General features: G+C 35.6%; 1 protein-coding gene across 3 annotated transcripts in view; it reads left to right on the forward strand.

Moving 5' to 3' along the window:
- Nucleotides 1–27,737, forward strand: part of LOC142714054 (oocyte zinc finger protein XlCOF8.4-like) — a 99,253-nt gene that overhangs the window by 63,890 nt on the left and 7,626 nt on the right. For all 3 annotated transcript variants that reach the window (XM_075848629.1, XM_075848631.1, XM_075848630.1), the window contains one exon: nucleotides 21,286–21,397. In XM_075848629.1, coding sequence (XP_075704744.1) covers nucleotides 21,286–21,397 — 112 coding nt within the window. The remainder of the gene's footprint in view (nucleotides 1–21,285; nucleotides 21,398–27,737) is intronic.

Here is a 27,737-nt window from a genome sequence, read left to right on the forward strand (position 1 = left end):
TATATCTATATACTGATAGCACACAGGCATATATCTATATACTGATAGTACACAGCCATATATCTATATACTGATAGTACACAGGCATATATCTATATACTGATAGTACACAGGCATATATCTATACACTGATAATACACAGGCATATATCTATATACTGATAGTACACAGGCATATATCTATATACTGATAGTACACAGGCATATATCTATATACTGATAGTACACAGGTATATATCTATATACTGATAGCACACAGGCATATATCTATACACTGATAGAACACAGGCATATATTAGTACACAGCCATATATCTATATACTGATAGCACACAGGCATATATCTATATACTGATAGTACACAGGCATATATCTATATACTGATAGTACACAGGCATATATCTATATACTGATAGCACACAGGCATATATCTATATACTGATAGTACACAGGCATATATCTATATACTGATAGCACACCGGCGTATATCTATATACTGATAGTACACAGGCGTATATCTATATACTGATAGTACACAGGCGTATATCTATATACTGATAGTACACAGGCGTATATCTATATACAGATAGTACACAGGCATATATCTATACACTGATAGTACAGAGGCATATATCTATATACTGATAGTACACAGGCATATATCTATATACTGATAGTACACAGGCATATATCTATATACTGATAGTACACAGGCATATATCTATACACTGATAGTACACAGGCATATATCTATATACTGATAGCACACAGGCATATATCTATATACTTATAGCACACAGGCATATATCTATACACTGATAGTACACAGGCCTATATCTATATACTGATAGCACACAGGCATATATCTATATACTGATAGCACACAGGCATATATCTATATACTGATAGTACACAGGCATATATCTATACACTGATAATACACAGGCATATATCTATATACTGATAGTACACAGGCATATATCTATATACTGATAGTACACAGGCATATATCTATACACTGATAATACACAGGCATATATCTATATACTGATAGTACACAGGCATATATCTATATACTGATAGTACACAGGCATATATCTATACACTGATAGCACACAGGCATATATCTATACACTGATAGTACACAGCCATATATCTATATACTGATAGTACACAGGCATATATCTATATACTGATAGTACACAGGCCTATATCTATATACTGATAGCACACAGGCATATATCTATATACTGATAGCACACAGGCATATATCTATATACTGATAGTACACAGCCATATATCTATATACTGATAGTACACAGGCATATATCTATATACTGATAGTACACAGGCATATATCTATACACTGATAATACACAGGCATATATCTATATACTGATAGTACACAGGCATATATCTATATACTGATAGTACACAGGCATATATCTATATACTGATAGTACACAGGTATATATCTATATACTGATAGCACACAGGCATATATCTATACACTGATAGAACACAGGCATATATTAGTACACAGCCATATATCTATATACTGATAGCACACAGGCATATATCTATATACTGATAGTACACAGGCATATATCTATATACTGATAGTACACAGGCATATATCTATATACTAATAGTACACAGGCATATATCTATATACTGATAGTACACAGGGGTATATCTATATACTGATAGTACACAGGCATATATCTATACACTGATAGCACACAGGCATATATCTATATACTGATAGTACACTGGCATATATCTATATACTGATAGTACACAGGCATATATCTATATACTGATAGTACACAGCCATATATCTATATACTGATAGTACAGAGGCATATATCTATATACTGATAGTACACAGGCGTATATCTATATACTGATAGTACACAGGCATATATCTATACACTGATAGCACACAGGCATATATCTATACACTGATAGTACACAGCCATATATCTATATACTGATAGTACACAGGCATATATCTATATACTGATAGTACACAGGCCTATATCTATATACTGATAGCACACAGGCATATATCTATATACTGATAGCACACAGGCATATATCTATATACTGATAGTACACAGCCATATATCTATATACTGATAGTACACAGGCATATATCTATATACTGATAGTACACAGGCATATATCTATACACTGATAATACACAGGCATATATCTATATACTGATAGTACACAGGCATATATCTATATACTGATAGTACACAGGCATATATCTATATACTGATAGTACACAGGTATATATCTATATACTGATAGCACACAGGCATATATCTATACACTGATAGAACACAGGCATATATTAGTACACAGCCATATATCTATATACTGATAGCACACAGGCATATATCTATATACTGATAGTACACAGGCATATATCTATATACTGATAGTACACAGGCATATATCTATATACTAATAGTACACAGGCATATATCTATATACTGATAGTACACAGGCGTATATCTATATACTGATAGTACACAGGCATATATCTATATACTGATAGTACACAGGCATATATCTATATACTGATAGCACACAGGCATATATCTATACACTGATAGTACACAGGCATATATCTATATACTGATAGTACACAGGCATATATCTATATACTGATAGTACACAGGCATATATCTATACACTGATAGCACACAGGCATATATCTATACACTGATAGTACACAGCCATATATCTATGTACTGATAGTACACAGGCATATATCTATATACTGATAGTACACAGGCCTATATCTATATACTGATAGCACACAGGCATATATCTATATACTGATAGTACACAGGCATATATCTATATACTGATAGTACACAGGCATATATCTATACACTGATAGCACACAGGCATATATCTATATACTGATAGTACACTGGCATATATCTATATACTGATAGTACACAGGCATATATCTATATACTGATAGTACACAGGCATATATCTATACACTGATAATACACAGGCATATATCTATATACTGATAGTACACAGGCATATATCTATATACTGATAGTACACAGGCATATATCTATATACTGATAGTACACAGGTATATATCTATATACTGATAGCACACAGGCATATATCTATACACTGATAGAACACAGGCATATATTAGTACACAGCCATATATCTATATACTGATAGCACACAGGCATATATCTATATACTGATAGTACACAGGCATATATCTATATACTGATAGTACACAGGCATATATCTATATACTAATAGTACACAGGCATATATCTATATACTGATAGTACACAGGCGTATATCTATATACTGATAGTACACAGGCATATATCTATACACTGATAGCACACAGGCATATATCTATATACTGATAGTACACTGGCATATATCTATATACTGATAGTACACAGGCATATATCTATATACTGATAGTACACAGGCATATATCTATACACTGATAATACACAGGCATATATCTATATACTGATAGTACACAGGCATATATCTATATACTGATAGTACACAGGCATATATCTATATACTGATAGTACACAGGTATATATCTATATACTGATAGCACACAGGCATATATCTATACACTGATAGAACACAGGCATATATTAGTACACAGCCATATATCTATATACTGATAGCACACAGGCATATATCTATATACTGATAGTACACAGGCATATATCTATATACTGATAGTACACAGGCATATATCTATATACTAATAGTACACAGGCATATATCTATATACTGATAGTACACAGGCGTATATCTATATACTGATAGTACACAGGCATATATCTATATACTGATAGTACACAGGCAAATATCTATATACTGATAGTACACAGGTATATATCTATATACTGATAGCACACAGGCATATATCTATATACTGATAGCACACAGGCATATATCTATACACTGATAGAACACAGGCATATATTAGTACACAGCCATATATCTATATACTGATAGCACACAGGCATATATCTATATACTGATAGTACACAGGCATATATCTATATACTGATAGTACACAGGCATATATCTATACACTGATAATACACAGGCATATATCTATATACTGATAGTACACAGGCATATATCTATATACTGATAGTACACAGGCATATATCTATATACTGATAGTACACAGGTATATATCTATATACTGATAGCACACAGGCATATATCTATACACTGATAGAACACAGGCATATATTAGTACACAGCCATATATCTATATACTGATAGCACACAGGCATATATCTATATACTGATAGTACACAGGCATATATCTATATACTGATAGTACACAGGCATATATCTATATACTAATAGTACACAGGCATATATCTATATACTGATAGTACACAGGCGTATATCTATATACTGATAGTACACAGGCATATATCTATACACTGATAGCACACAGGCATATATCTATATACTGATAGTACACTGGCATATATCTATATACTGATAGTACACAGGCATATATCTATACACTGATAGCACACAGGCATATATCTATATACTGATAGTACACTGGCATATATCTATATACTGATAGTACACAGGCATATATCTATATACTGATAGTACACAGGCATATATCTATACACTGATAATACACAGGCATATATCTATATACTGATAGTACACAGGCATATATCTATATACTGATAGTACACAGGCATATATCTATATACTGATAGTACACAGGTATATATCTATATACTGATAGCACACAGGCATATATCTATACACTGATAGAACACAGGCATATATTAGTACACAGCCATATATCTATATATTGATAGCACACAGGCATATATCTATATACTGATAGTACACAGGCATATATCTATATACTGATAGTACACAGGCATATATCTATATACTAATAGTACACAGGCATATATCTATATACTGATAGTACACAGGCGTATATCTATATACTGATAGTACACAGGCATATATCTATATACTGATAGTACACAGGCATATATCTATATACTGATAGTACACAGGTATATATCTATATACTGATAGCACACAGGCATATATCTATATACTGATAGCAAAAAGGCATATATCTATATACTGATAGTACACAGGCATATATCTATATACTGATAGTACACAGGCGTATATCTATATACTGATAGTACACAGGCGTATATCTATATACTGATAGTACACAGGCGTATATCTATATACAGATAGTACACAGGCATATATCTATACACTGATAGTACAGAGGCATATATCTATATACTCATAGTACACAGGCATATATCTATATACTGATAGCACACAGGCATATATCTATACACTGATAGAACACAGGCATATATTAGTACACAGCCATATATCTATATACTGATAGCACACAGGCATATATCTATATACTGATAGTACACAGGCATATATCTATATACTGATAGTACACAGGCATATATCTATACACTGATAATACACAGGCATATATCTATATACTGATAGTACACAGGCATATATCTATATACTGATAGTACACAGGCATATATCTATATACTGATAGTACACAGGTATATATCTATATACTGATAGCACACAGGCATATATCTATACACTGATAGAACACAGGCATATATTAGTACACAGCCATATATCTATATACTGATAGCACACAGGCATATATCTATATACTGATAGTACACAGGCATATATCTATATACTGATAGTACACAGGCATATATCTATATACTAATAGTACACAGGCATATATCTATATACTGATAGTACACAGGCGTATATCTATATACTGATAGTACACAGGCATATATCTATACACTGATAGCACACAGGCATATATCTATATACTGATAGTACACTGGCATATATCTATATACTGATAGTACACAGGCATATATCTATACACTGATAGCACACAGGCATATATCTATATACTGATAGTACACTGGCATATATCTATATACTGATAGTACACAGGCATATATCTATACACTGATAGCACACAGGCATATATCTATATACTGATAGTACACTGGCATATATCTATATACTGATAGTACACAGGCATATATCTATATACTGATAGTACACAGGCATATATCTATACACTGATAATACACAGGCATATATCTATATACTGATAGTACACAGGCATATATCTATATACTGATAGTACACAGGTATATATCTATATACTGATAGCACACAGGCATATATCTATATACTGATAGCAAAAAGGCATATATCTATATACTGATAGTACACAGGCATATATCTATATACTGATAGTACACAGGCGTATATCTATATACTGATAGTACACAGGCGTATATCTATATACTGATAGTACACAGGCGTATATCTATATACAGATAGTACACAGGCATATATCTATACACTGATAGTACAGAGGCATATATCTATATACTCATAGTACACAGGCATATATCTATATACTGATAGCACACAGGCATATATCTATATACTGATAGTACACAGGCATATATCTATATACTGATAGTACACAGGCATATATCTATATACTGATAGTACACAGGCATATATCTATATACTGATAGCACACAGGCATATATCTATACACTGATAGTACACAGGCATATATCTATATACTGATAGCACACAGGCATATATCTATACACTGATAGCACACAGGCATATATCTATATACTGATAGCACACAGGCATATATCTATACACTGATAGTACACAGCCATATATCTATATACTGATAGTACACAGGCATATATCTATATACTGATAGTACACAGGCATATATCTATACACTGATAGCACACAGGCATATATCTATATACTGATAGTACACTGGCATATATCTATATACTGATAGTACACAGGCATATATCTATATACTGATAGTACACAGGCATATATCTATACACTGATAATACACAGGCATATATCTATATACTGATAGTACACAGGCATATATCTATATACTGATAGTACACAGGCATATATCTATATACTGATAGTACACAGGTATATATCTATATACTGATAGCACACAGGCATATATCTATACACTGATAGAACACAGGCATATATTAGTACACAGCCATATATCTATATACTGATAGCACACAGGCATATATCTATATACTGATAGTACACAGGCATATATCTATATACTGATAGTACACAGGCATATATCTATATACTGATAGTACACAGGCATATATCTATACACTGATAGTACACAGGCATATATCTATATACTGATAGCACACAGGCATATATCTATATACTGATAGCACACAGGCATATATCTATACACTGATAGTACACAGGCATATATCTATATACTGATAGCACACAGGCATATATCTATATACTGATAGCACACAGGCATATATCTATATACTGATAGTACACAGGCATATATCTATATACTGATAGCACACAGGCATATATCTATATACTGATAGCACACAGGCATATATCTATATACTTATAGCACACAGGCATATATCTATACACTGATAGTACACAGGCATATATCTATATACTGATAGCACACAGGCATATATCTATATACTGATAGTACACAGGCATATATCTATATACTGATAGTACACAGGCATATATCTATATACTGATAGTACACAGGCATATATCTATATACTGATAGTACACAGGCATATATCTATATACTGATAGCACACAGGCATATATCTATATACTGATAGTACACAGGCATATATCTATATACTGATAGTACACAGGCATATATCTATACACTGACAGTACACAGGCATATATCTATATACTGATAGTACACAGGCATATATCTATATACTGATAGCACACAGGCATATATCTATATACTGATAGCACACAGGCATATATCTATATACTGATAGTACACAGGCATACATCTATATACTGATAGTACACAGGCATATATCTATATACTGATAGTACACAGGCATATATCTATATACTGATAGTACACAGGCATATATCTATATATTGATAGTACACAGGCATATATCTATATACTGATAGTACACAGGCATATATCTATATACTGATAGTACACAGGCATATATCTATACACTGATAGTACACAGGCATATATCTATATACTGATAGTACACAGGTATATATCTATATACTGATAGTACACAGGCACATATCTATATACTGATAGTACACAGGCATATATCTATACACTGATAGTACACAGGCGTATATCTATATACTGATAGTACACAGACGTATATCTATATACTGATAGTACACAGGCGTATATCTATATACTGATAGTACACAGGCGTATATCTATATACTGATAGTACACAGGCATATATCTATACACTGATAGCACACAGCCATATATCTATATACTGATAGTACACAGCCATATATCTATATACTGATAGTACACAGGCATATATCTATATACTGATAGTACACAGGCATATATCTATACACTGATAGCACACAGCCATATATCTATATACTGATAGTACACAGGCATATATCTATATACTGATAGTACACAGGCATATATCTATATACTGATAGTACACAGGTATATATCTATATACTGATAGTACACAGGCACATATCTATATACTGATAGCACACAGGCATATATCTATATACTGATAGCACACAGGCATATATCTATATACTGATAGCACACAGGCATATATCTATATACTGATAGTACACAGGCATATATCTATATACTGATAGTACACAGGTATATATCTATATACTGATAGCACACAGGCATATATCTATATACTGATAGTACACAGGCATATATCTATATACTGATAGCACACAGGCATATATCTATATACTGATAGCACACAGGCATATATCTATATACTGATAGTACACAGGCATACATCTATATACTGATAGTACACAGGCATATATCTATATACTGATAGTACACAGGCATATATCTATATACTGATAGTACACAGGCATATATCTATATATTGATAGTACACAGGCATATATCTATATACTGATAGTACACAGGCATATATCTATATACTGATAGTACACAGGCATATATCTATACACTGATAGTACACAGGCATATATCTATATACTGATAGTACACAGGTATATATCTATATACTGATAGTACACAGGCACATATCTATATACTGATAGTACACAGGCATATATCTATACACTGATAGTACACAGGCGTATATCTATATACTGATAGTACACAGACGTATATCTATATACTGATAGTACACAGGCGTATATCTATATACTGATAGTACACAGGCGTATATCTATATACTGATAGCACACAGGCATATATCTATACACTGATAGCACACAGCCATATATCTATATACTGATAGTACACAGCCATATATCTATATACTGATAGTACACAGGCATATATCTATATACTGATAGTACACAGGCATATATCTATACACTGATAGCACACAGCCATATATCTATATACTGATAGTACACAGGCATATATCTATATACTGATAGTACACAGGCATATATCTATATACTGATAGTACACAGGTATATATCTATATACTGATAGTACACAGGCACATATCTATATACTGATAGCACACAGGCATATATCTATATACTGATAGCACACAGGCATATATCTATATACTGATAGCACACAGGCATATATCTATATACTGATAGTACACAGGCATATATCTATATACTGATAGTACACAGGCATATATCTATATACTGATAGTACACAGGCACATATCTATATACTGATAGCACACAGGCATATATCTATATACTGATAGCACACAGGCATATATCTATATACTGATAGCACACAGGCATATATCTATATACTGATAGTACACAGGCATATATCTATACACTGATAGTACACAGGCATATATCTATACACTGATAGTACACATGCATATATCTATATACTGATAGTACACAGGCATATATCTATATACTGATAGCACACTGGCATATATCTATATACTGATAGCACACAGGCATATATCTATATACTGATAGCACACAGGCATATATCTATACACTGATAGTACACAGGCATATATCTATATACTGATAGTACACAGGCATATATCTATACACTGATAGTACACAGGCATATATCTATACACTGATAGCACACAGGCATATATCTATACACTGATAGCACACAGGCATATATCTATATACTGATAGCACACAGGCATATATCTATATACTGATAGCACACAGGCATATATCTATATACTGATAGCACACAGGCATATATCTATATACTGATAGCACACAGGCATATATCTATATACTGATAGCACACAGGCATATATCTATATACTGATAGCACACAGGCATATATCTATATACTGATAGTACACAGCCATATATCTATATACTGATAGTACACAGGCATATATCTATATACTGATAGCACACAGGCATACATCTATATACTGATAGTACACAGGCATATATCTATATACTGATAGTACACAGGCATATATCTATATACTGATAGTACACAGGCATATATCTATATACTGATAGTACACAGGCATATATCTATATACTGATAGTACACAGGCATATATCTATATACTGACAGTACACAGGCATATATCTATACACTGATAGCACACAGGCATATATCTATACACTGATAGCACACAGGCCTATATCTATATACTGATAGCACACAGGCCTATATCTATATACTGATAGTACACAGGCATATATCTATACACTGATAATACACAGGCATATATCTATATACTGATAGTACACAGGCATATATCTATATACTGATAGTACACAGGCATATATCTATATACTGATAGTACACAGGCATATATCTATATACTGATAGTACACAGGCATATATCTATATACTGACAGTACACAGGCATATATCTATACACTGATAGCACACAGGCCTATATCTATATACTGATAGTACACAGGCATATATCTATACACTGATAATACACAGGCATATATCTATATACTGATAGTACACAGGCATATATCTATATACTGATAGCACACAGGCATATATCCATATACTGATAGTACACAGGCATATATCTATATACTGATAGCACACAGGCATATATCTATATACTGATAGCACACAGGCATATATCTATATACTGATAGCACACAGGCATATATCTATATACTGATAGCACACAGGCATATATCTATATAATGATAGTACACAGGCATATATCTATATACTGATAGTACACAGGCATATATCTATACACTGATAGCACACAGGCATATATCTATACACTGATAGTACACAGGCCTATATCTATATACTGATAGCACACAGGCATATATCTATACACTGATAATACACAGGCATATATCTATATACTGATAGTACACAGGCATATATCTATATACTGATAGCACACAGGCATATATCTATATACTGATAGCACACAGGCATATATCTATATACTGATAGTACACAGCCATATATCTATATACTGATAGTACACAGGCATATATCTATATACTGATAGCACACAGGCATACATCTATATACTGATAGTACACAGGAATATATCTATATACTGATAGTACACAGGCATATATCTATATACTGATAGTGCACAGGCATATATCTATATACTGATAGTACACAGGCATATATCTATATACTGACAGTACACAGGCATATATCTATATACTGACAGTACACAGGCATATATCTATACACTGATAGCACACAGGCATATATCTATACACTGATAGTACACAGGCCTATATCTATATACTGATAGCACACAGGCATATATCTATATACTGATAGCACACAGGCATATATCTATATACTGATAGTACACAGGCATATATCTATACACTGATAATACACAGGCATATATCTATATACTGATAGTACACAGGCATATATCTATATACTGATAGTACACAGGCGTATATCTATACACTGATAGCACACAGGCGTATATCTATATACTGATAGCACACAGGCGTATATCTATACACTGATAGCACACAGGCATATATCTATACACTGATAATACACAGGCATATATCTATATACTGATAGTACACAGGCATATATCTATATACTGATAGTACACAGGCATATATCTATACACTGATAGCACACAGGCATATATCTATACACTGATAGTACACAGCCATATATCTATATACTGATAGTACACAGGCATATATCTATATACTGATAGTACACAGGCCTATATCTATATACTGATAGCACACAGGCATATATCTATATACTGATAGTACACAGGCATATATCTATATACTGATAGTACACAGGCATATATCTATACACTGATAGCACACAGGCATATATCTATACACTGATAATACACAGGCATATATCTATATACTGATAGTACACAGGCATATATCTATATACTGATAGTACACAGGCATATATCTATACACTGATAGCACACAGGCATATATCTATACACTGATAGTACACAGCCATATATCTATATACTGATAGTACACAGGCATATATCTATATACTGATAGTACACAGGCCTATATCTATATACTGATAGCACACAGGCATATATCTATATACTGATAGTACACAGGCATATATCTATATACTGATAGTACACAGGCATATATCTATACACTGATAGCACACAGGCATATATCTATATACTGATAGTACACTGGCATATATCTATATACTGATAGTACACAGGCATATATCTATATACTGATAGTACACAGGCATATATCTATATACTGATAGTACACAGGCATATATCTATACACTGATAATACACAGGCATATATCTATATACTGATAGTACACAGGCATATATCTATATACTGATAGTACACAGGCATATATCTATATACTGATAGTACACAGGTATATATCTATATACTGATAGCACACAGGCATATATCTATATACTGATAGCACACAGGCATATATCTATACACTGATAGAACACAGGCATATATTAGTACACAGCCATATATCTATATACTGATAGCACACAGGCATATATCTATATACTGATAGTACACAGGCATATATCTATATACTGATAGTACACAGGCATATATCTATATACTAATAGTACACAGGCGTATATCTATATACTGATAGCACACAGGCATATATCTATATACTGATAGCACACAGGCATATATCTATATACTGATAGTACACAGGCATATATCTATATACTGATAGCACACAGGCATATATCTATATACTGATAGTACACAGGCATATATCTATATACTGATAGTACACAGGCATATATCTATATACTGATAGTACACAGGCATATATCTATATACTGATAGTACACAGGCATATATCTATATACTGATAGCACACAGGCATATATCTATATACTGATAGCACACAGGCATATATCTATACACTGATAATACACAGGCATACATCTATATACTGATAGTACACAGGCATATATCTATATACTGATAGTACACAGGCATATATCTATATACTGATAGCAGACAGGCATATATCTATATACTGATAGTACACAGGCATATATCTATATACTGACAGTACACAGGCATATATCTATACACTGATAGCACACAGGCATATATCTATACACTGATAGTACACAGGCCTATATCTATATACTGATAGCACACAGGCATATATCTATATACTGATAGTACACAGGCATATATCTATATACTGATAGTACACAGGCATATATCTATATACTGATAGTACACAGGCATATATCTATACACTGATAGTACACAGGCCTATATCTATATACTGATAGCACACAGGCATATATCTATATACTGATAGTACACAGGCGTATATCTATATACTGATAGTACACAGGCATATATCTATATACTGATAGTACACAGGCATATATCTATATACTGATAGCACACAGGCATATATCTATATACTGATAGTACACAGCCATATATCTATATACTGATAGTACACAGGCATATATCTATATACTGATAGCACACAGGCATACATCTATATACTGATAGTACACAGGCATATATCTATATACTGATAGTACACAGGCATATATCTATATACTGATAGTGCACAGGCATATATCTATATACTGATAGTACACAGGCATATATCTATATACTGATAGTACACAGGCATATATCTATATACTGACAGTACACAGACATATATCTATATACTGATAGCACACAGGCATATATCTATACACTGATAGTACACAGGCCTATATCTATATACTGATAGCACACAGGCATATATCTATACACTGATAGCACACAGGCATATATCTATACACTGATAGTACACAGGCCTATATCTATATACTGATAGCACACAGGCATATATCTATATACTGATAGTACACAGGCGTATATCTATATACTGATAGTACACAGGCATATATCTATATACTGATAGCACACAGGCATATATCTATATACTGATAGTACACAGGCATATATCTATACACTGATAATACACAGGCATATATCTATATACTGATAGTACACAGGCATATATCTATACACTGATGGCACACAGGCATATATCTATACACTGATAGCACACAGCCATATATCTATATACTGATAGTACACAGCCATATATCTATATACTGATAGCACACAGGCATATATCTATATACTGATAGTACACAGGCATATATCTATATACTGATAGTACACAGGCATATATCTATATACTGATAGTACACAGGCATATATCTATATACTGATAGTACACAGGCATATATCTATATACTGATAGTACACAGGCATATATCTATATACTGATAGTACACAGGCATATATCTATATACTGATAGCACACAGGCATATATCTATATACTGATAGCACACAGGCATATATCTATACACTGATAATACACAGGCATACATCTATATACTGATAGTACACAGGCATATATCTATATACTGATAGTACACAGGCATATATCTATATACTGATAGCAGACAGGCATATATCTATATACTGATAGTACACAGGCATATATCTATACACTGACAGTACACAGGCATATATCTATACACTGATAGCACACAGGCATATATCTATACACTGATAGTACACAGGCCTATATCTATATACTGATAGCACACAGGCATATATCTATATACTGATAGTACACAGGCATATATCTATACACTGATAATACACAGGCATATATCTATATACTGATAGCACACAGGCGTATATCTATATACTGATAGTACACAGGCATATATCTATATACTGATAGTACACAGGCATATATCTATATACTGATAGCACACAGGCATATATCTATATACTGATAGTACACAGCCATATATCTATATACTGATAGTACACAGGCATATATCTATATACTGATAGCACACAGGCATACATCTATATACTGATAGTACACAGGCATATATCTATATACTGATAGTACACAGGCATATATCTATATACTGATAGTGCACAGGCATATATCTATATACTGATAGTACACAGGCATATATCTATATACTGATAGTACACAGGCATATATCTATATACTGACAGTACACAGACATATATCTATATACTGATAGCACACAGGCATATATCTATACACTGATAGTACACAGGCCTATATCTATATACTGATAGCACACAGGCATATATCTATACACTGATAGCACACAGGCATATATCTATACACTGATAGTACACAGGCCTATATCTATATACTGATAGCACACAGGCATATATCTATATACTGATAGTACACAGGTGTATATCTATATACTGATAGTACACAGGCATATATCTATATACTGATAGCACACAGGCATATATCTATATACTGATAGTACACAGGCATATATCTATACACTGATAATACACAGGCATATATCTATATACTGATAGTACACAGGCATATATCTATACACTGATGGCACACAGGCATATATCTATACACTGATAGCACACAGCCATATATCTATATACTGATAGTACACAGCCATATATCTATATACTGATAGCACACAGGCATATATCTATATACTGATAGTACACAGGCCTATATCTATATACTGATAGTACACAGGCATATATCTATATACTGATAGTACACAGGCATATATCTATATACTGATAGTACACAGGCATATATCTATACACTGATAGCACACAGGCATATATCTATATACTGATAGTACACTGGCATATATCTATATACTGATAGTACACAGGCATATATCTATATACTGATAGTACACAGGCATATATCTATACACTGATAATACACAGGCATATATCTATATACTGATAGTACACAGGCATATATCTATATACTGATAGTACACAGGCATATATCTATATACTGATAGTACACAGGCATATATCTATATACTGATAGCACACAGGCATATATCTATATACTGATAGCACACAGGCATATATCTATATACTGATAGAACACAGGCATATATCTATACACTGATAGAACACAGGCATATATTAGTACACAGCCATATATCTATATACTGATAGCACACAGGCATATATCTATATACTGATAGTACACAGGCATATATCTATATACTGATAGTACACAGGCATATATCTATATACTAATAGTACACAGGCATATATCTATATACTGATAGTACACAGGCGTATATCTATATACTGATAGTACACAGGCATATATCTATATACTGATAGTACACAGGCATATATCTATATACTGATAGTACACAGGTATATATCTATATACTGATAGCACACAGGCATATATCTATATACTGATAGCACACAGGCATATATCTATATACTGATAGTACACAGGCATATATCTATATACTGATAGAACACAGGCATATATTAGTACACAGCCATATATCTATATACTGATAGCACACAGGCATATATCTATATACTGATAGTACACAGGCATATATCTATATACTGATAGCACACAGGCATATATCTATATACTAATAGTACACAGGCATATATCTATACACTGATAATACACAGGCATATATCTATATACTGATAGTACACAGGCATATATCTATATACTGATAGTACACAGGCATATATCTATACACTGATAATACACAGGCATATATCTATACACTGATAGTACACAGGCCTATATCTATATACTGATAGTACACAGGCATATATCTATACACTGATAGCACACAGGCATATATCTATACACTGATAGTACACAGGCCTATATCTATATACTGATAGCACACAGGCATATATCTATATACTGATAGTACACAGGCATATATCTATATACTGATAGTACACAGGCATATATCTATACACTGATAGCACACAGGCATATATCTATACACTGATAGTACACAGGCCTATATCTATATACTGATAGCACACAGGCATATATCTATATACTGATAGTACACAGGCATATATCTATATACTGATAGTACACAGGCATATATCTATACACTGATAGCACACAGGCATATATCTATATACTGATAGTACACTGGCATATATCTATATACTGATAGTATACAGGCATATATCTATATACTGATAGTACACAGGCATATATCTATACACTGATAATACACAGGCATATATCTATATACTGATAGTACACAGGCATATATCTATATACTGATAGTACACAGGCATATATCTATACACTGATAATACACGGGCATATATCTATATACTGATAGTACACAGGCATATATCTATATACTGATAGTACACAGGCATATATCTATATACTGATAGTACACAGGTATATATCTATATACTGATAGCACACAGGCATATATCTATATACTGATAGTACACAGGCATATATCTATATACTGATAGTACACAGGCATATATCTATATACTGATAGTACACAGGCATATATCTATACACTGATAATACACAGGCATATATCTATATACTGATAGTACACAGGCATATATCTATACACTGATAGTACACAGGCATATATCTATACACTGATAATACACAGGCATATATCTATATACTGATAGTACACAGGCATATATCTATATACTGATAGTACACAGGCATATATCTATATACTGATAGTACACAGGCATATATCTATACACTGATAGTACACAGGCATATATCTATATACTGATAGCACACAGGCATATATCTATACACTGATAGTACACAGGCATATATCTATATACTGATAGCACACAGGCATATATCTATATACTGATAGTACACAGGCATATATCTATACACTGATAGTACACAGGCATATATCTATATACTAATAGTACACAGGCATATATCTATATACTGATAGTACACAGGCATATATCTATATACTGATAGTACACAGGCATATATCTATATACTGATAGCACACAGGCATATATCTATATACTGATAGTACACAGGCATATATCTATATACTGATAGTACACAGGCGTATATCTATATACTAATAGTACACAGGCATATATCTATATACTGATAGTACACAGGCGTATATCTATATACTGATAGTACACAGGCGTATATCTATATACTGATAGTACACAGGCGTATATCTATATACTGATAGTACACAGGCGTATATCTATATACAGATAGTACACAGGCATATATCTATACACTGATAGTACAGAGGCATATATCTATATACTGATAGTACACAGGCATATATCTATATACTGATAGTACACAGGCATATATCTATATACTGATAGTACACAGGCATATATCTATACACTGATAGTACACAGGCATATATCTATATACTGATAGCACACAGGCATATATCTATATACTTATAGCACACAGGCATATATCTATACACTGATAGTACACAGGCATATATCTATACACTGATAGCACACAGGCATATATCTATATACTGATAGCACACAGGCATATATCTATATACTGATAGCACACAGGCATATATCTATATACTGATAGTACACAGGCATATATCTATATACTGATAGCACACAGGCATATATCTATATACTGATAGCACACAGGCATATATCTATATACTGATAGTACACAGGCATATATCTATATACTGATAGCACACAGGCATATATCTATATACTGATAGCACACAGGCATATATCTATATACTGATAGTACACAGGCATATATCTATATACTGATAGCACACAGGCATATATCTATATACTAATAGCACACAGGCATATATCTATATACTGGTAGTACACAGGCATATATCTATATACTGATAGTACACAGGCATATATCTATACACTGACAGTACACAGGCATATATCTATATACTGATAGTACACAGGCATATATCTATATACTGATAGCACACAGGCATATATCTATATACTGATAGCACACAGGCATATATCTATATACTGATAGTACACAGGCATACATCTATATACTGATAGTACACAGGCATATATCTATATACTGATAGTACACAGGCATATATCTATATACTGATAGTACACAGGCATATATCTATATATTGATAGTACACAGGCATATATCTATATACTGATAGTACACAGGCATATATCTATATACTGATAGTACACAGGCATATATCTATATACTGATAGCACACAGGCATACATCTATATACTGATAGCACACAGGCATACATCTATATACTGATAGTACACAGGTATATATCTATATACTGATAGCACACAGGCATATATCTATATACTGACAGTACACAGGCATATATCTATACACTGATAGCACACAGGCATATATCTATACACTGATAGTACACAGGCCTATATCTATATACTGATAGCACACAGGCATATATCTATATACTGATAGTACACAGGCATATATCTATACACTGACAGTACACAGGCATATATCTATATACTGATAGTACACAGGCATATATCTATATACTGATAGCACACAGGCATATATCTATATACTGATAGCACACAGGCATATATCTATATACTGATAGTACACAGGCATACATCTATATACTGATAGTACACAGGCATATATCTATATACTGATAGTACACAGGCATATATCTATATACTGATAGTACACAGGCATATATCTATATATTGATAGTACACAGGCATATATCTATATACTGATAGTACACAGGCATATATCTATACACTGATAGCACACAGGCATATATCTATACACTGATAGTACACAGGCATATATCTATATACTGATAGTACACAGGCATATATCTATATACTGATAGCACACAGGCATATATCTATATACTGATAGTACACAGGCATATATCTATATACTGATAGTACACAGGCATATATCTATATACTGATAGCACACAGGCATATATCTATATACTGATAGCACACAGGCATATAGCTACATACCAGTATATTAGCCTGTGCACTGATAGTACACAGGCAGCTGTTAGGACATACCTCAATATGCCCTAACAACAGGAAATATGGTAGGACAGCCCTTAGGTCCTTCAATGGACCCTGGGCTGTCTGCCCATATATGGTATGTCCCTCAATCGCGTCACAGGGATTCCTGCGATGCGATCCAAGGGGCATCTCCCTTTCTCCTGAATGCTGCAGTCCGCTGTGATCGCAGCATTCAGGGGAATAGCGGCGGACATGAGGTTTCTCTGATCTCCGCCGTTATAGAGGGGGGCTGTGGCTGTGTAATACAACCATTGCCCCGCTCCTGACATAAGTGAGAGCGCGGTCAGCATGAGGTGATGCGGCCGGCGCTGCACTATAATAAGCGGCGGTGCAGGCACTGAAGACAGAACATGGGGGTGTTTTGCAGCGCGCCCGCCATGTTCTGTCTTCAGTGCCGGCAATCATTAGTGCAGCGCTGGCCGCAACGCATCATCCTGACCCCGCGCACTCGTCATGACTCAGGAGCCGGGCAATGACTATCACACAGCCGCAGCCCCGCTCTCATACATTCATGTGTTACTATACTGAGCTGTGCGGCCGCACAGCCAAGTATCGAAATACATGACATAACGGTATCGAAACAGTATGGAAGTTTCGAGGCATCGTGCATCCCTAACGGTCATAGATGAGGTCATAGAGTTTGGTGGTTTCTTATGTTGATCTGTTATATTCTTCACACTCTCTGCTGTATTGTACTGAATTGTTACATATGTGAAATCAGGGGGAAGATCTGACTATTATTAAAACAGAGGATGAAGAAGAAGAGCGAGTGAGGGTCGATCAACCGTGTAAGAGTGAACCGGAGCAGGAAATTCCAGGAGGTGTTACCAGAGGTCAGTAATAATGAATTTAGAAAGTGAACTCCGTGGTTTATTAAGCAGGACCTGCTGTGTTTTTTTAACCACATTCCTCCCCTTATACTTGGCGTCCTCCAGATTCCAACGCTGTCATTTTCTTTTTTGCCCCCCTCCATGTTGTTCCACTACAGCCCTTACTCCGTTTTGCAACTAACATATGCGTGTTGTAATTAAAGGTACAAAGAGGAGACACCATCTCTCCTCAGTAGGCGTTGCCTCACTTTTTGCTGTGACACTGTCCAATCAGAGCGGACCGCTTCACAGCGATGCAGAAAACCTGCTGATTTTGTGAAATTTCCTGCAGGTCTTTTGCATCGCTGTGAGGCTGTCCACTATGATTAGATAGCGTCACAGCAATGAGCGAGTCAACATCTACTGAGGAGAGAAAAGGTCTTCTCCTTTCTGTTCTCTTTAAGGTGGGGTTCCTCCTTAGTTCTACATTACAGTAACACGTCAGACACTGTATTATACATAGTGCAGGACCTGAGGGAGCTGTGACTGCACATAGAAGTTCTCTACAAGGTGTTCTATGAATCCGGTCATGCACTAGGTTTAGCATCAGATTTTGGGGGGCAGCGGCTGCGATTAACAGCTGCACTCTAGGCCGAGATCTAGGAAAGCTCAGTTCAACCACTTACAGAGAATGTGTCATCAGAAAATGATCTATTGTTTAAATCAATTTTCGTTTAAACATATTTTTTATGATTTTTTGGTGCGTTTTTTTTATATTATTTTTTTGTCTTTATCTAATCTTGCAGTTTGCCCTCTGGCCAATGAGTCTCATAGTAGACTGCTCCTTACAGTTCTCAGCAGTCATCTCATTATCATCACAGGCAGGATTACACTGACAGGTAACATCTATATATGTAGATAACAAAGAATCCACCATTCATAATAGACTGACCCTTCCTGTTCTGTAGAGATCATTTCTCAGCAGTCATCTCATTATCATCACATGCAGGATTACACTGACAGGTAACATCTATATATAGATAATACAGAATCCACCATTCATAATGGACTGATCCTTCCTGTTCTGTAGAGATCATTTCTCAGCAGTCATCTCATTATCATCACAGGCAGGATTACACTGACAGGTAACATCTATATATAGATAATACAGAATCCACCATTCATAATAGACTGATCCTCCCTGTTCTGTAGAGAACATTTCCCAGCACTCATCTCATTATCGTCACAGACAGGATTACACTGACAGGTAACATCTATATATAGATAATACAGAATCCACCATTCATAATGGACTGACCCTTCCTGTTCTGTATAGATCACTTCTCATCACACCTCTCATTATCATCACAGGCAGGATTACACTGACAGGTAACATCTATATATGTAGATAACAAAGAATCCACCATTCATAATAGACTGACCCTTCCTGTTCTGTAGAGATCATTTCTCAGCACTCATCTCATTATCATCACAGGCAGGATTACACTGACAGGTAACATCTATATATAGATAATACAGAATCCACCATTCATAATGGACTGACCCTTCCTGTTCTGTATAGATCACTTCTCATCACACCTCTCATTATCATCACAGGCAGGATTACACTGACAGGTAACGTGTATATATAGATAACACAGGATCCACCATTCATAATGTACCATCTCATTATCATTACAGGCAGGGTTACACTGACAGGTTACACCTATATATATATATATATATATATATATATATATACACTATAGAACAGGGTTTAGGAGCGGCACTGTGTAGATAGCCAAGAAACGGTTGGTGCTAGCTTCAAAAATTAAGGAGTGACGTACTCCTCATACATATATCCAAGAAAAGAGACTAGAAGCAGCACTCAGCAAAAAATGTGAATTTATTCACCCAACACAGCCCTGTGTTAGACAACATATAGGCTAAAACGGCCAGAAAGATATAACTGACAATAGCTGGACGCAATAGTACAATCATGTAGAGGCTGAAAAAGCTAGCACATACCCTGGGACATGATAAGGAGTGCAGGAGATCAAAAAAGTGGATGGATGAATGAACGCCTCGACGCGCGTTTCGCCCTGTAGACCGGCTTCGTCAGAGTTATATCTTTCTGGCCATTTGAGCCTATATGTTGTCTTTGGATGCTTTCTAGCTTCACTTTTCATGTATTGCTATATATTTTGTAGGCAATGATAGACCTTATTGTCTATCTCTGCATATTGTCATAATCAGCTGGTAGCTCTATACTACGTGTGGGCCTTATTACCTTATACCCATGGGTTTATAATTCTGTCATATGAACTATCTGAGCGTGGTTTGGTCATCCTTGTATGGTTGACTCTGTTTGTCTATGGTCTATGCCATCTGACCCTGCTGTATATATCTCCGTGTATGATGTATCCCATCTTTTATTCCATTATATGTTATTGGTGATTATATTTAATAAAGATTTTTTGTACTTTTGTATATCATTCAGTATACTATTTCTTTAAGGGCTATGTCCCTTCATGGTTCGCTTCTAGGTTGTCTACTTGCAATAAGGGACCCCAGCATACACCATTTTTTGGTGTGAGGTTTTGTTTAGGTTGTCTCAGCTTGAAGAATACCGTATTTTCCGGACTATAAGGCGCACATAAAATGTTGAGAATTTCTCAGAAATAGAAAGTGCGCCTTATAATCCGGTGCGCCTTATATATGAACCCGACAGTAAAGAGAGGGGTTCATACAGGATCCTTTACCTCTATCGTGGGCGGCAGGGGTCGGCGGCGGCATACCACAGCACACACCATGCTCCTCCCCCCCGTGCGCCTATGAATTTATTCTTCACTTGGGTTTTTACAGTATCCATAAATGGATTGAGCATTACGGCCACCGTAATCAGGAGCCACACTGAGTGATACTTACAGCTCTGTAGGATCCTTGCAATATATCTTTGCTTTAGCGTTAACTATACCCACTACCCCAAAAAATGCCTCCTGTTAAGAGACATGCTTATGATGCAGGTTTCAAGCTTAAAGCTATAAGTTATGCAGTAGAGCATGGAAATAGGGCAGCTGCAAGAGAATTCAACATTAATGAATCCATGGTGCGTAAGTGGAGAAAACAAGAAGATGACCTCCGCCAAGTAAAGAAGACCAAACTGAGTTTCCGAGGAAACAAAGCAAGGTGGCCACAGTTGGAGGACAAAATAGAACAGTGGGTTATGGAACAGAGAAACGCATGTAGAAGCGTCTCCACTGTCTCTATTAGACTCAAAGCCACTGCTTTAGCACGTGACATGGAGATCAAGGACTTTCGAGGAGGTCCTTCATGGTGCTTTCGTTTCATGCAAAGGCGTCATCTCTCCATTCGCACCAGAACTACTGTGTGCCAGCAATTACCAAAGGATTATGAAGAGAAGCTGGCCATTTTCCGCACCTACTGCATAACCAAGATAAATGAAAAGAATATCCAGCCAGAACACATTATTAACATGGATGAGGTTCCCCTCACTTTCGATATCCCCGTAAACCGTACTGTTGAGAAAACAGGGACCAGTACGATATCTATACGTACCACAGGAAATGAGAAGTCATCTTTCACTGTAGTTCTCGCTTGTCAGGCTAATGGCCAGAAACTACCACCCATGGTAATTTTCAAGAGGAAGACTTTGCCTAAAGAAAATTTTCCTGCTGGTGTCATCATTAAGGCTAACCCAAAGGGCTGGATGGATGAGGAGAAGATGAGTGAGTGGCTGAGGGAGGTCTACGTCAAGAGACCGGGTGGCTTTTTTCACAAATCCCCATCCCTATTGGTCTGTGACTCGATGCGCGCCCACTTGACCGATACTGTCAAAGCCCAAGTGAAGAAAACTAATTCGGAGCTTGCTGTCATCCCTGGTGGATTAACCAAAGAGCTCCAGCCGCTAGATATCAGCATCAACAGGTCATTTAAAGTTAAATTGCGAGCTGCATGGGAGCATTGGATGACAGAAGGTGACCACACATTCACCAAAACAGGGAGGCAACGCCGTGCGAGTTATGCCACTATGTGCCAGTGGATCGTGGATGCCTGGAAGAATGTATCAGTCTCCAGTGTCATCCGAGCTTTCAGGAAGGCTGGAATCACCACTGAAGAGCCTAGCAGCAGCAACGAAACCGACTCGGATAATGAAGAGGAGGACCCCATGCTTGATGCCGAAATCGCCCAACTGTTCAACTCCGACACTGAAGATGACGGATTTGATGGATTTCTGGTGGAGGAATGAACTGAAAAAGTACGGTAAGGGTATGTGCACACACACTAATTACGTCCGTAATTGACGGACGTATTTCGGCCGCAAGTCCCGGACCGAACACAGTGCAAGGAGCCGGGCTCCTAGCATCATACTTATGTACGACGCTAGGAGTCCCTGCCTTGCTGCAGGACAACTGTCCCGTAGTATAATCATGTTTACAGTACGGGACAGTTGTCCTGCAGCGAGGCAGGGACTCCTAGCGTCGTACATAAGTATGATGCTAGGAGCCCGGCTCCTTGCACTGTTCGGTCCGGGACTTGCGGCCGAAATACGTCCGTCAATTACGGACGTAATTAGTGTGTGTGCACATACCCTTAACGTTTTGATTTGCAATTACAGCTGAACCAGTTGCAAGTTATTGTTAAAAAGTGTAATAAATTTTGACTTGCAGTCTGAGCAATGGTTTATTTAACGGTAATGTGCTGCGCCTTATAATCCAGTGCGCCTTATATATGAAACATGATTGCTTACAAGGCGCTCATAGAAAGTGCGCCTTATAATCCGGTGCGCCTTATAGTCCGGAAAATACGGTAGGCCAATGTTTTTGCAGTATTTAGAAAATCTGAGGAGAGCATATATCAAAATTGCCTATGCATCTAATTTGGGGTGATAATGGAGCATTTATCTTCCCTCTTCCATAAAGTAACTCCCCTCTAGTGATGGCTCTAGCTCTGGCATAAGCTCTATGTAAGGACTTTTTAGGGTACCCACGTGCGCAAAATTTGTCATAAAGTTTGTCACATTCAGATTGGAAGGACTTCTCATCGGGAGCAGTTTCTTTTCGCTCTGAGATACTGTCCTATGGGAATACCCTTTTTCAGGGCCGGAGGGTGGAAACTTTCCCAATGTAGGAAATTGTTGGTAGCAGTAGTCTTCTGATAGATGTCGGTGTGCACACTGCCACCAGGGTCCAGCGAGATTTTGAGATCCAGGAAATTAATTTCTTTCTCGTGTATTTCGTAAGTGAATTTCATGCCTATGTCATTGATGTTGAGAATCTCCATAAAGTCCAAGAAAAGTGATTTGTCCCCATCCCAAAAAATAAGAATATCATCAATGTATCGACCCCAGAATAAAATGTGACAGGTAAAAAACATAAATCATCCGTGAAAACAAAACTATCTTCCCACCACCGTAAAAAAAGATTAGCATATGTGGGTGCACAAACTGTGCCCGTGGCACTGCCTTTTATTTGATGGTAAAATTCGCCATCGAACATAAAATTATTGTGGGATAAAAGAATTTTAAGTAGTCAAATAATGAATCCATTGTGTGCTTGGAACTGAGTGCCCTTCGTGCTCAAAAAATATTGAACAGCAGTTAAACCAAGATCGTGTCTAATGTTAGTGTATAGAGATTCAACATCAATGCTGGCTATTAAGGTGGTGGCTGTAACAGAAATCCCCTGGATCCTGGTGACAGTGTCCTTAGTATCTCTAAGATAGGAGGGCAAGGCTGTGACAAAGGATGAGAGCATCTTATCTACTTATAACTAATCCTTGCGTGAGGTTATCGTTCCCCGAAACGATAGGTCTGCCTGGTATTGGACGAGATGTTTTATGAACCTTAGGCAAGGCGTAGAATGTTGAAAGGGTTGGATTAGGATTAAACATTCTTTTAAACTCATCCTGTGTGATGAGAAACTGTGATTTCGCCTCCGAAAGTAAGGAATGTAATTCACTAGTGAACTGTTCGGTAGGATTTTTTGCAAGAATGGTATAAGTGGACACATGATCTAAAAGTCTGTGGACCATAGATGTGTAATCATCCCTATCCATAACGACAGTGTTACCCCCCTTGTCAGATGGCTTAACAATGATGGATTCATTCTTAGAGAGTTCATCCAATGCAACCTGCTCCATATGACTGAGGTTACCAAAGACTTTGGATTTAGCGTATTTTAACCCTCGTAGATCTGCACTGACCATCTTGACAAATATGTCGATGTGGCCATATTGGGAGAACGGTGGTGTCATGTGTGACTTTGGTCGCAAAGACGAGAAAGGACCCGTGGCCATAGTAGCTCCAAATTCATTTTCATTAAGAAGTGCTTCGAGGTCAGTA

The sequence above is a fragment of the Rhinoderma darwinii genome, unplaced genomic scaffold (genome assembly GCF_050947455.1).
Source record: "Rhinoderma darwinii isolate aRhiDar2 unplaced genomic scaffold, aRhiDar2.hap1 Scaffold_439, whole genome shotgun sequence".
In the NCBI taxonomy this organism is placed as follows: domain Eukaryota; kingdom Metazoa; phylum Chordata; class Amphibia; order Anura; family Rhinodermatidae; genus Rhinoderma; species Rhinoderma darwinii.